This window comes from Berghia stephanieae, chromosome 8, assembly GCF_034508935.2.
Source record: "Berghia stephanieae isolate SIO BIC M18660-M18661 chromosome 8, UCSD_Bste_1.3, whole genome shotgun sequence".
Lineage (NCBI taxonomy): Eukaryota > Metazoa > Mollusca > Gastropoda > Nudibranchia > Aeolidiidae > Berghia > Berghia stephanieae.
Window position 1 is genome coordinate 51617984 of NC_088367.1, and position 12500 is coordinate 51630483.

Consider the following 12500-nt stretch of genomic DNA (forward strand, 5'->3'; position numbering starts at 1 on the left):
CCATATGACTCACAGCTACTCACCAAATAACTTTTAATGCCACATGACACAGCTTCTAACCAAATTACTTTTAAAGCCATATGACTCACAGCTTCTTACCAAATAACTTTTAAAGCCATATGACTCACAGCTTCTAACCAAATTACTTTTAAAGCCATATGACTCACAGCTTCTCACCAAATTACTTTTAAAGCCATATGACTCACAGCTTCTAACCAAATTACTTTTAAAGCCATATGACTCACAGCTTCTAACCAAATAACTTTAAGCCATATGACTCACAGCTTCTAACCAAATAACTTTTAAAGCCATATGACTCACAGCTTCTAACCAAATTACATTTAAAGCCATATGACTCACAGCTTCTTACCAAATAACTTTTAAAGCCATATGACTCACAGCTTCTAACCAAATTACTTTTAAAGCCATATGACTCACAGCTTCTCACCAAATTACTTTTAAAGCCATATGACTCACAGCTTCTAACCAAATACTTTTAAAGCCATATGACTCACAGCTTCTAACCAAATAACTTTAAGCCATATGACTCACAGCTTCTAACCAAATAACTTTTAAAGCCATATGACTCACAGCTTCTAACCAAATTACATTTAAAGCCATATGACTCACAGCTTCTTACCAAATAACTTTTAAAGCCATATGACTCACAGCTTCTAACCAAATTACTTTTAAAGCCATATGACTCACAGCTTCTCACCAAATTACTTTTAAAGCCATATGACTCACAGCTTCTAACCAAATTACTTTTAAAGCCATATGACTCACAGCTTCTAACCAAATAACTTTAAGCCATATGACTCACAGCTTCTAACCAAATAACTTTTAAAGCCATATGACTCACAGCTTCTAACCAAATAACTTGTAAAGCCATATAACTCAGCTACATATGACTCACAGCTTCTCACCAAATAACTTTTAAAGCCATATAACTCAGCTACATATGGCTCACAGCTACTAACCAAATAACTTTTAAAGCCATATGACTGTCAGCATTCAGAGGATATTGCCCAGGGCTGCCAACCTCTTTAAAAGAAAATTTTGAAAAAACTATTAAAAAATGCAAACAAATCACTTAAACCTATCAAACAACAATTAAATTTATATTGATAAAAAATAGAACAAGCTGTCTTTATCTGTGTGTGTGTGTATGTGTGTGTGCGTGAGTGTGTGTGTGTCGACTTCAGGGAAAACCAGACTACTATCTGTAGGAAAACCATCCAATTTATTAACATTTTTGTTTTTCTGATGTGAGATGTCAAGATTTTTGCGATTTGGGTCGATTTTTTTTTTTCAATGGTCATAATTTTGTAATCAATTTTATTCGATCCCTAAAGTTTACGGCTACATTTTAATCAGGATGCAAAGGAATGGGTACAATATGTAGATTCACAACAACAAACGTTACTCAGTCACAATATACACAAACATCCTTCAAATTTCAAAGCACATTATGTTTGGATGCGTTGAAATTTAACCCTGGTTACAAATATATACATAACTATCACTACATTGTGTAGGAGGAACTGGGTCAACATCACTTAGTTCTTTGCTGTTGATTTTGGACCATGAGTGGCGTGATTGGGTCTCACTAAAATATATAAATCAGACTAGAAACGTCTAAGGTCACACGTGTTGTTTTGTGTTGGTGTGTTTCATTTGGTCAGCAGATGTTTTGAGTATTTTACCTGAATGCATATTATCAATATGGACCTGTTCAATTTCGTTTAATTAGTAATACCAGCTTTCCTGTCTATCTGTCTGAGTGAAAGAAAGAGAAAGAGAGAGAGAGAGATAGGGGGGGGGGGGGGTAGGAAAAATATAGCATACTAACCAATTGATATTTGACCAATGAAAGTACAGGATTAGTAAACCCCCAACCCCCCCCCCCCCCCCCCCCAAAAAAAAACAAAAAAAAAAAAACAAACTAAGTTCATACAAACCGAAACAACACCAAATGTTGTATACAAAGAATTTGTAGATTCCTGTATTTGTTTTGTTTTGTTTTTTTAATTTTCATTGATTGCTAAACAGCACAAATGTTAGTGTTAATTTGTTGCTCCATGGCTTAGTGATTTCTTTATATGTTTAATTACATGACTTGTTTCTTTAAAGGGTTTGTGCAGATTCGTTGGTGTATAAGTAGATAACATACATGTCAGTGATAAAATTTACATTGAAAAGCGTATTGGGGTTGGTTGGTTGTTCAAATAATTCATACTGTAAAAAGCCTGGGGAATGCCAAGAAACCACATTTATGAGAGACATAATTTAGGCCTAACTTTGAAATTAAAATGTAAAGATTTGAGTCTTATTTTTTTAAAAAGGAAAATCTGACAGAAACGTTTATGATCTTACAAAGATAAGAAAAGGAGACAAATATTAAATCTGCTTTTTTGGCAGTTGTGATTGGCTGATATAAAGCTTGTATTTTAAAAATTATTTCACTTTTAAAAATCATCTTACGTTTCCTCTTGTTTTTGTCTCCCTTTTCAGTTTTCTGATTCCTCAACAGTTGAAATCTTCAATGCGTCACATACTCACAACTTTGGTTCATGGCTGGAAGGAATTGCCCAGATCGGATACATTTTTGAGCCTTTCCAAGTTGTGTTCAGTGGAAGAAAGACGGTGTAAGATGATTTGGCTTTTCTCCATTCAATTTCATCTGTTGCCAATACTCTGTGACTTTATCTCTTTACTTGTCCTTTTATTTATTTATTTATTTATTTATTTTTTATTTATTTATTTATTGTTTTAGTCTCCGTCTTTTACAGAGGCTCCTACCCTTCTGCTTTTTGCGGAATCATTCCTCTTAATTGGTCTACATTCCGCGATTTCGCTTTCAAGGCAAAAATTCCGCTTTTCAATCAAGAAAAATAATTTTAAAATGTTAGCTATGGTTTATTTCATCATCATCCTCTATGGTCAATCACACACATTTTGTGTGTCTGACTATTCCCTTCATAGTCTGTGCAGTTGATGTCAGATAATATTATATTTTAGGGAGGGGGTGGGGGGAGTCAATGACCTAAGTATTATTATTTTTGTTGGCTCCACAATATGAGGTAAATGACCTAGTAATATTTTATGTTGGCTCCAATCGGTAGTATTATTTTTTATTGAGTAGGCTTCTTTCCCAATTTAATTTTATCGCTGTGTATTTGTGTGTATGTATGTATGTGTGTGTGTGTGTGTGTGTGTGTGTGTGTGTGTGTGTGTGTATGCGCCGGCATGCGCATTTGTTTGATTAGATGATTGTTGAGAGTGGGGGGGGGGGGGGGGGGGGGGGGGGAGGTCCTGACAAGGTTAAATCCAACCATTTAATGATTTGCTCTGAGACTGCCAGGGCCTGTGTCCTCTATTATTATTTGACCCCCTTTTTAGTCTTTAAACAATTTGCAGTTTTGTATACATTTTATAGTATATCATTTGAGGACTTTGGATTGTCTATTACAATATCTGCAGCAAATCATGTCGTAGTAAATATTATTAAGTTTATTCCGCTTTTTGGTCTCAAATTCCGCTTTTTATGTACTATGATTCCTCTTTGGGGCTATTGGGGGGGGGGGGGGGTAGGAGCCTCTGCTTATACATACTGTGACAATAATGATATCCAATCCAATCCAATCAACTTTTAAAGCCGTATGGCTCACAACTACTCACCAAATAACTTTTAATGCCGTATGACTCACAGCTACTCACCAAATAACTTTTAATGCCACATGTCACAGCTGATATTCAAAGAAGTGATAAGACATGAAACGAGTTTTTAAAAGTTAGCTCAGGATAGAGAAGGATGGAAACTGTTTGTCTGTGGCCTCTATATACCCTGACCCAGGGTGAAAAAGGCAATGATGATGATGATGATATAGAAGGATGGAAACTGTTTGTCTGTGGCCTATACCCTGACCCAGGGTGAAAAAGGCAATTATGATGATGATGATGATGATGATGGAGAAGGATGGAAACTGTTTGTCTGTGGCCTATACCCTGACCCAGGGTGAAAAAGGCAATGATGATGATGATGATGACCTTTCCTTTTGGCAACCGGCGAAAAGATGTTTATGAAACAAGTGCCAGTGAAAGCAGAAAGAATACAGGAGAAAATAATGGATGATCTTTAATTGACGCTCAGCATATATTTAGACTTTGATATTGAAACCAGTTTATTGACGACACACTTGTCTTCATCTGTAATCATCAGTTTGTTGTTGTTTTGTTTGATCCCAATAGCCATGGCATTCCATTGGCCATTGATGACATCACAATGAGAGACTGTGCCCCACCCCAAGCTACAGACTTTGTAAAAAGGAATTTTTTCCGCTGTAACAATGGCTTCCAAATCCCAAGAAAAGACGTGTGTGATCTGAGTGATGACTGTGGTGACGGAAGTGACGAGATCAATTGTCAGCATGTAAGAGTTTGACTTTTACGTGTCCTTACAATCTTCTCTCTCTCTCTCTCTCTCTCTCTCTCTCTCTCTCTCTCTCTCTCTCTCTCTCTCTCTCTCTCTCTCTCTCTCTCTCTCTCTCTCTCTCTCTCTCTCTTAATTTCTGCAGAGACATCAAATAATCTGTGCCTGCCTTGACCCATCCAGACATCTTTGTGAATACTGTGTGTAAAGCCCTTACATTGTGTCCTAATACTTGACACACATAAAATGTTGATGGTGGTAGTAGCCATATTACTAACCAAAAGGTGGAAATGAAAGGCTTCAGAAGGGATCAATACAGGTAATGAACGTTTTAGGGACAAACCCTTTGCCAGCAAAACATTTTTTGTGAAAAACAACCCAAAAAAAACCCCCAAAAACTTGAGCTTTTATAAAGCGCAATATCGACTAAACATGCTCAAAGCGCTTTACATGGGGTCCCTGACCAACAGCAACACGTAACATGTGGAATGAGACATGATGCCTGTTAGGCGATTTATTATTTTTTCCTATAGAGACAACGCTGTTAACTGCCAGGTACTCATTTTACACCTGAGTACAGTGAGTAAAGAGCCTTTTCCAAGGACTCAAGTATGGGCCGAGCAAGACTCGAACCCAGGACCTTTCGATCCGAAAGCGAGTATCATTCCACAAGACTACATAGCCGCACAAAGGAATGTTAACATTACTTTGTTTAATGTTTTGCTGATGAAGGATGTGTACCCAAAACGTCCATTGTCTGTACTGTTCCCATGCAAAGCCTTTCCATTTTCACCTTTTCTTTAGTATTTTCACAATCCCAGGCTTCAGGCAGCCCCTACTGTTCTCTACTAGTCCTAGTAGTACTTCAGAGCCTGACTTATCCCAGTATCCATAGCCCTAAACAGATCATTTAGCAATTGCTTGTTACTCTTTCCATAAGACACTTTTGCTGTTTTTTGTTGGGTTTTTTTTTTTTTTGGTTATCATCTGAAGAAGGGTTTTGAACCCAAAGCATTCCATGTTTAGTATTTGTATTCTTTTTTGAAGCTGTTATATTTATGTTTATGCATTACTTTTTACAGTCCACAGCTTGTAGCAGCTTAGTAGTCACTAGATTAGATCTGATTAGACACCTCACAAGTATGACTTTAAGAAAGGCATTTTACACAGCAATGATTAGGTAAGCTGGGATTGTTAGACATGACAGAAAGTACTTTGTGATAAAGAGGCTATTAATAGATTTAAAAAACAAAAACTTTTTTATTCCAGACAACAGCCTGTGACTTTGAAAAATCGTTCTGTACTTGGAGTAATGTGCCTAGCAATGGTATGGGGTCATGGACGAGAAACACAGGATTTGACCCTTCTTATAATGCTGGACCACTGAGGGACCACACCACAGGCACCCCGAATGGGCATTTTATCTTCCTTCAGCACAGTCCTTACTACCAGAAGACAAATGCTAAAATTATCAGTCAGGTCATTGAGGGTATCAGGGAAGGGGATAAATGTTGGCTGACTTTTTATCATCAAATGAGAGGTCTATCAAATGGAGCCAATCTCCATATCTATCTTCAAACCAAGCATAATGGATACACAACCAAACTGTACACCAAACACAATGAACAGCAAAACTACTGGGACAGAGTCATCCTTTCTCTCTCCTCCAGGACTAATTTCCAAATCATCATTGAAGGTGAGCACATTGGGTTCAGAGGTCACTCTGAAATTGGATTGGATGACATTGTGTTTAGTAGCGGTTGCCGTATGGCTGGATCTTCTGTCACTCTGCCCACCCCATCGTCGCCACTGACCACCCAGAAAACACATGTGAATAATTGTCTGTATATAAACCAGCATCAGTGTGGGAATGGCACTTGTATCAACAAGAAAATGGTTTGTGATTTTGTCAAAGATTGCCAGGATGGGTCGGATGAGTTCAATTGCGGATCTTGTGATTTTGAAAAAGGCTGGTGTGGTTGGTATGAAGGAAGCTCTGGTCGCTTGGGATTTGCTCTTAGTACACCAGATGTCATGGGAAAACTGGGGCCTGCTGCGGATCAAACAAAGCACAGTGCCTCAGGCCATTACTTGTATGCTGCCCTTTCTTCAGGTTTTAGCAATTTACCAGTTGTTCTTAAGAGTGGTCCTCTACGACCCATAGGCTCTCATTGTTTCCTCACTTTCAGTTTATTTGCAAATAAAGGAGCTGTCAACACTCAGATGCAAATGACAGTTGTCAGTAAAGATGTGCGCATTTCATTGAGAAGGTTTCAAGTGAGAGATTACAACGTAGGATGGAATAGCATGACTTCTTCAATTTATTCCTTTAAGAACTTGACTGATGGTTGGCATATGGAATTGGCTTTCACTTTCCCTGAAAAGTTCTCTCCCTCTCCTCAAGCACAGTTTGCTCTGGATGATTTCCAATTCAATTCATGCTCTCTGCGATCTGGGAAACCAAAGTTGACGTGTTCCTTTAGTCAAGATCTTTGTGACTGGGTCCAGTCAAAACATGACATTTTTGATTGGATAAGAACAAAAGCTCCTAAAAGTTTGATCCAGCCACCACAAGTTTCTTATTGGGACCAAGAATATATTTTGGCCACGAATAAAGGACATCGATTGAATGATACTGCCGTCATAGAGAGTCCACAGTTACCACCACTTACAACTGACAGGTGTTTGGTATTTGATTATTATATGTTTGGAACCCGAGGCGAAATTAACATTGTTGAGAAAAGTCACATGAGTAATGAGGTTATATTTAAACGGACAGCCTCTCTAAAACCTCAGTGGGTGAGAGCTTATGTCTCTCTTCATGCCAGTTACACACATTCTCTGCAGATTCTGGCTAGGGTTAGTGGCGTAGATGGGGATGATATTGCTATTGATAATATACAATATAATCTTTATCCTTGTGAGCAAATACAAGGGGCAAAATGCACATTTGATGATGCGGATATGTGTAATTGGAACAGCTCTCAGACACCCAAATGGACTGTTCATAATGGTATAGATTTAAAATCGGGCACAACTTTACCCAAAACAGATCACACCACCTTGACCAAGTACGGCTACTATTTGTTCACAGAATTTAGTGAGGAGGAAGCTGGACAAAAAGCGGTTTTAACCGGTCGTACTTCTTATTCATATAAGTCAAATTATTACCGTCATTCATTCTGTTTTAGATTCTGGTACCATATGGTTGGAGGGATACACCCAACAATTGAAGTTTATGTCAATTCAAATGATAAAACCAAAAAAGTTGCTGCTTACCCTGGCCCCACTGAGAACATGTGGAGAAGAGGTTCTGTCCAAGTGAAAATCGGAAAAGGGGATACAATTCTCTTGAAGGGTGGAAGCGATGGTGGTCATGGACATATTGCTATTGATGACATCAACATTTTGAATAGAGGATGTGAATTTCCTGGACAATGCAATTTTTATACAAACTTATGTGGATACATCAACTCGCCATCAAACAAGTTTGATTTTGTCGTTGAAAAACGGAATGGCAATCCAAAGTTTGCAACTGCCAAACCATCATCAACTAATAAAAAAGGGGACACAGCCGTGCTCATCTCCGATCCCATCTCCGAAGCAAAATGTCTGACATTTAAAGTTTCTTTGAATTCGGATATGAAATCCCATGGTATTGCTTCTAAAACTTTTAACATTTATATCAGGGAACTCTCTTCACCTCAAAATAGGACATTGGTCAAGACTATAGAATATTTTCTTCGAAATTCATACTCATTCGTTAAAATTGATGTTTCCAGTTTTCACAATTTTGAAGTGTTGTTTGAAGTTGTATATGATGGAGTCATAGCAGAGGCAATTTCATTGAATTACGTGTACCTCAATACGTACAAATGCAACGGTTCACCGACTCCCAGCCCAACTGTAACCCCCAGTGTGCCACCTATTCACCCGCCATCTCCATTTGACTGCCACTTTGAAGAGAATACTTGTGGCTGGAGAATACTTTCATCAGGAACAGCATTCTGGACTCATGTACAGAGGAGATATAGTCGATCCAAACCTAGTACCTTTGAAAACTTCAAACTGCGGTATGATCATACTTTGGACTCGATCAGAGGAGGATTTTTAGAAACTGGTGTGTATTCCAAATCCAAAATGTTTACATATGTCATGAGTCCCAAAGTCAATATATTAGGCAATATGTGTTTCCAGTTTTGGTATTACATGTTTGGCCTCAATACAGGAGAATTAAAACTAGTGCTAAATATCAACACTGTTGTATGGACTAGAACTGGATCTCAGGGGCCCCAGTGGAATCAGGCTTCTGTGCATTTGAGGTATCCAAATGAGGCCGTTCTTTACTTTGAAGCAGGAGGCCCTAACTTTATGAAGGGCATAGCTATTGACGATGTTTCAGCATTCTACGGAAAGTGTCCTGAGCAAAACGGATGTGATTTTGAAAATGGGCTTTGCGATTATGATACAGATCTTAAAGGCTACGCACCTTGGAATCTGGTCTTTGGAAAGTCCTTACACAATCTGGTTTCTCCACTAAGAGGAGATCACACAGTCGGGACGAATACTGGTAGGGCTTTAGCTATGGATGCTAACTCATTGACTGATCAAAGAAATGGTAGATTTACCACCACCACGTTTACAACTAACACACTTTCTTGTTTGACTTTCTGGTATTACATGAAAGGATCTGAAGAATTAACATTATTTGTCCACAAGTATGACTCCAGTTCCCAAAGATTTGATTTAGTTCTTTCAATCAGAGGATCTCAAGGCCCCGGTTGGCAGCGTGGAACCATCAATATCCAAGAGTCTTCCAGTTTTACTATCACGTTTGACGGGCACATAGAGAAACATGACAAGAATGCTACCATTGTTGTTGATGACATCAAACTGGTAGACGGTAAATGCCCCCGATTTGCCACATGTGATTTTGAAGATAACCTTTGTGATTGGACTAACTCTGAAAGTAATAACGATACAAGTGATTGGGTGAAGTTCAGGGGAGACTTGTTGAAAATGATGTCTTGGGACCATACAACAGGTTCGGAGCACGGTGGTTATCTATTAACTGGTCAGAGTAGTGGAAGTTCTTCCATTCTTGTGTCTCCAACATTTGAGCATAGTACCTACTACTGCTTGCAGCTCTGGGCAGTTCTTGAACACAATGAATTGACTGTGTCAACCATGGATATTCAGGGGAATACTCTACATTTGATAGACACTGTCACAGACCCAAACCCCAAAACCAATCTATGGAAACAGTACCAGTTTTCAATAAACCCATCATCAAGCAAGTTCAGAGTTTATATTGAAGGAAAAATATCCAAAGCCCACATAGCTATGGATGATATAGCTGTCTATAATCAAAAGTGTTCTAGTGTGTCTTCCCAGGCACAGAAACATCAGCAATTCTATTGCAGTGCCAGTAAAAAATCTCTCCCAATCAGACAAAAATGTGATTTTACTGTCGATTGCCATGATGGTGATGATGAAGAAGTGGATTGTGGCTACAACTGTAACTTTGAGGATGTGAAATTGCCATGTAAATGGACAAACAATATCAAGTATGAATTTGATGGTGGCCTGTGGAAGATTGGCAATGGCTCCTCTTTGAATACTGGCTCAGACTTGTTTGATGATACCAGAAATAACCACTTTCTGTTCAATTCACTGTCCACTTCTTATAATTCGATCTTTATATATAGAAGCCCTCAGCTCCAATCTTCTGCAGCAAGTTGTGAATTAAAATTCAGTTATTTCAGAATGAGCCCAAAATTTACGAAAGACTTTGTTGTGAGAAAAGTAGAAAAACACGTTGAGACTCCATTGGTGTCTTTTAGAGATTATCTCGATTACACTGAACCACAGTGGGAAGATCTTAGCGTTTCTTTGGGACGAAATTATGCTCCATTTCATATTGAAATTTCATTGAAACAAACCGGGTCCAGTAGCGGCCCTAACCCTCCCTACATTTTGCTGGACGATATTGAATTTAAAAACTGTGCTTTGCCATCTAAGTCTAGCTGTACTGGTTCTGATCAGTTTACTTGTAGGAACTCAGCATGCGTAAGCAAAGAAGCTTTGTGCAATCTTCAAGATGATTGTGGGGATGGCTCTGATGAAAGTCAAACAAAGTGCTCCAAATATCATTTGTCAGACTTTGAGGATGGCTCTCTTGGATATTGGCAGCAAGAAGTTGGCACTGATGAGTTTGATTGGCACGTGTACAGGCCAAAAGATATTCCTGACCATACATTGAGGTCTAGTAATGGCCATGTCGCTTCAGCTTCTAACTCTGTCTTTCAAAGGAAAAAAACGGATAGAGCTCATCTCATCAGTTTTGTAGTGGCATCCCATGTTAAATGTGAATTGTCACTGAGTTACATGATGGATGTGGGCACAGAAGGGCAATTTAATATTTATACTAGGCATAAAGTAAATGGAGAGCTAAGATTGGTTTCTACTCCCAAACCTGGAGGCAAATATAATTGGAAAACATACTGGCATCGATTCTTTGAGGTGTCTCCATATCAGGTCATTCTGGAGATAACTGCAAGTGGAGAAGGCTCTATCATTATCGATGACACTATATTTAACGAGGGCTGCACCAACTACACAGGCGTTTTTCCAGAAATTCCACCAATGCCAAGGCCGACACCAACTTTAGCAAAATGCCATTCAGGACAATTTTTTTGCCAGTCCGGTGCCTGTATTCCAAAGTCTCAAGTCTGTGACTTTGTTCCCCAATGTTCAGACGGGTCTGATGAAAAGCATTGTTCAAATTGTGACTTTGATAGTGGAATGTGTTCATGGGTAGATGTCAGTGATGGATCATTGAATTGGACCAGAGTTAACGTTCCATTACAGGGATTAACAGAAGATCATACCAAATCTACAGCAGCAAAATCCCACGGGATATTGAGTATGAAGAAAATTAGCCAGATGAAATCCTTGAACGATCCTTCTATCAGGTCAGGACTCATAGGAACCACCAGTCCTAACTGTGTTTTAGTTTTCTGGATTTATGTTAAAAACCCTTCATCAGCCGTGCTTCAAGTAAGCACTGCAAAGAAGAGGTACAAAATTCGCCAAAATTTCAACCAGCGACATCTTGTCAACTCTTTTCCTCTGAAGTCAATTTCTCAAAATGTTTGGACCAAGCTGGAGTCTAAGATTGGTTATGAAAAATTCGGAGGTAAAATCTTTATAAATGTCCCTTACGCTGAGATGGAGGCCAACACAATCATAGCATTGGATGATTTCAGCTTTAGCAACTGTTCTATGGGCATGGCAGAGGATGAATGTCTTGCCAATGAGATACAATGTGGCAACAAGGTTTGCATATCTGCTGACAAAAAATGTGATGGGCATGCTGATTGCAATGATAATTCTGACGAATCCAATTGTAATGATTATCAGCATTGTAGTTTTACAAGTGCCAGTATGTGTGGCTTCCTTGTTGATCCCACATCGAGTCATCCATGGACACTAACTGATGGCACCAAGGAGTACTCAGACCTTTTCCCAAATATGGGCCACACCTATGGGTGGAAAGATTATTTCCTTGTTATGAAACCCTTGAACCAGTCAGGGCCTCTCTTTGGCCGATTGAAGACTCCTGTTATTTACACTAATCTTAATCCTGCTATTCCTTGTCAAATGAGCTTTTTCTACTTTCAAAAGACAAACATCGGCCGGTCTATCAAAGTGTATACTCAATATCTAGAAGACGGTCCTCTCACACTGCAGTGGTCCAACAAACATGGCACAGACGGGATATGGATGAAAGCAAAGATCCAATTGGGTGGGAAAAGACCTGTAAGAGTTGTCATAGAGGGTATGGCTGGTCAGAACACAGCAGTAGCTATAGATGATGTCTGGTTTTCTCTTGGATGTGATTTGGCTAGAGAAGATCAACTTTTACAAGTGAGTAATCTAATGAAGCATCGAGGCAAATGTCAAGTGGGAGCTTTTGAATGTGATGGCGGCCTGTGTTACCCTGACAGTTATTTCTGTGACGGAAAAGCCCAATGCAAAGATGGATTTGATGAAAAAAATTGTGGTA

General features: G+C 38.9%; 1 protein-coding gene across 1 annotated transcript in view; it reads left to right on the forward strand.

The window, feature by feature from the left end:
* Positions 1-12500, forward strand: part of LOC144978845 (MAM and LDL-receptor class A domain-containing protein 1-like) — a 181367-nt gene that overhangs the window by 152554 nt on the left and 16313 nt on the right. Inside the window, exons 71-73 of the mRNA XM_078925405.1 lie at positions 2515-2648; positions 4252-4432; positions 5702-12500. The exon at positions 5702-12500 is cut by the window's right edge and continues 2222 nt beyond it. Coding sequence (XP_078781531.1) covers positions 2515-2648; positions 4252-4432; positions 5702-12500 — 7114 coding nt within the window. The remainder of the gene's footprint in view (positions 1-2514; positions 2649-4251; positions 4433-5701) is intronic.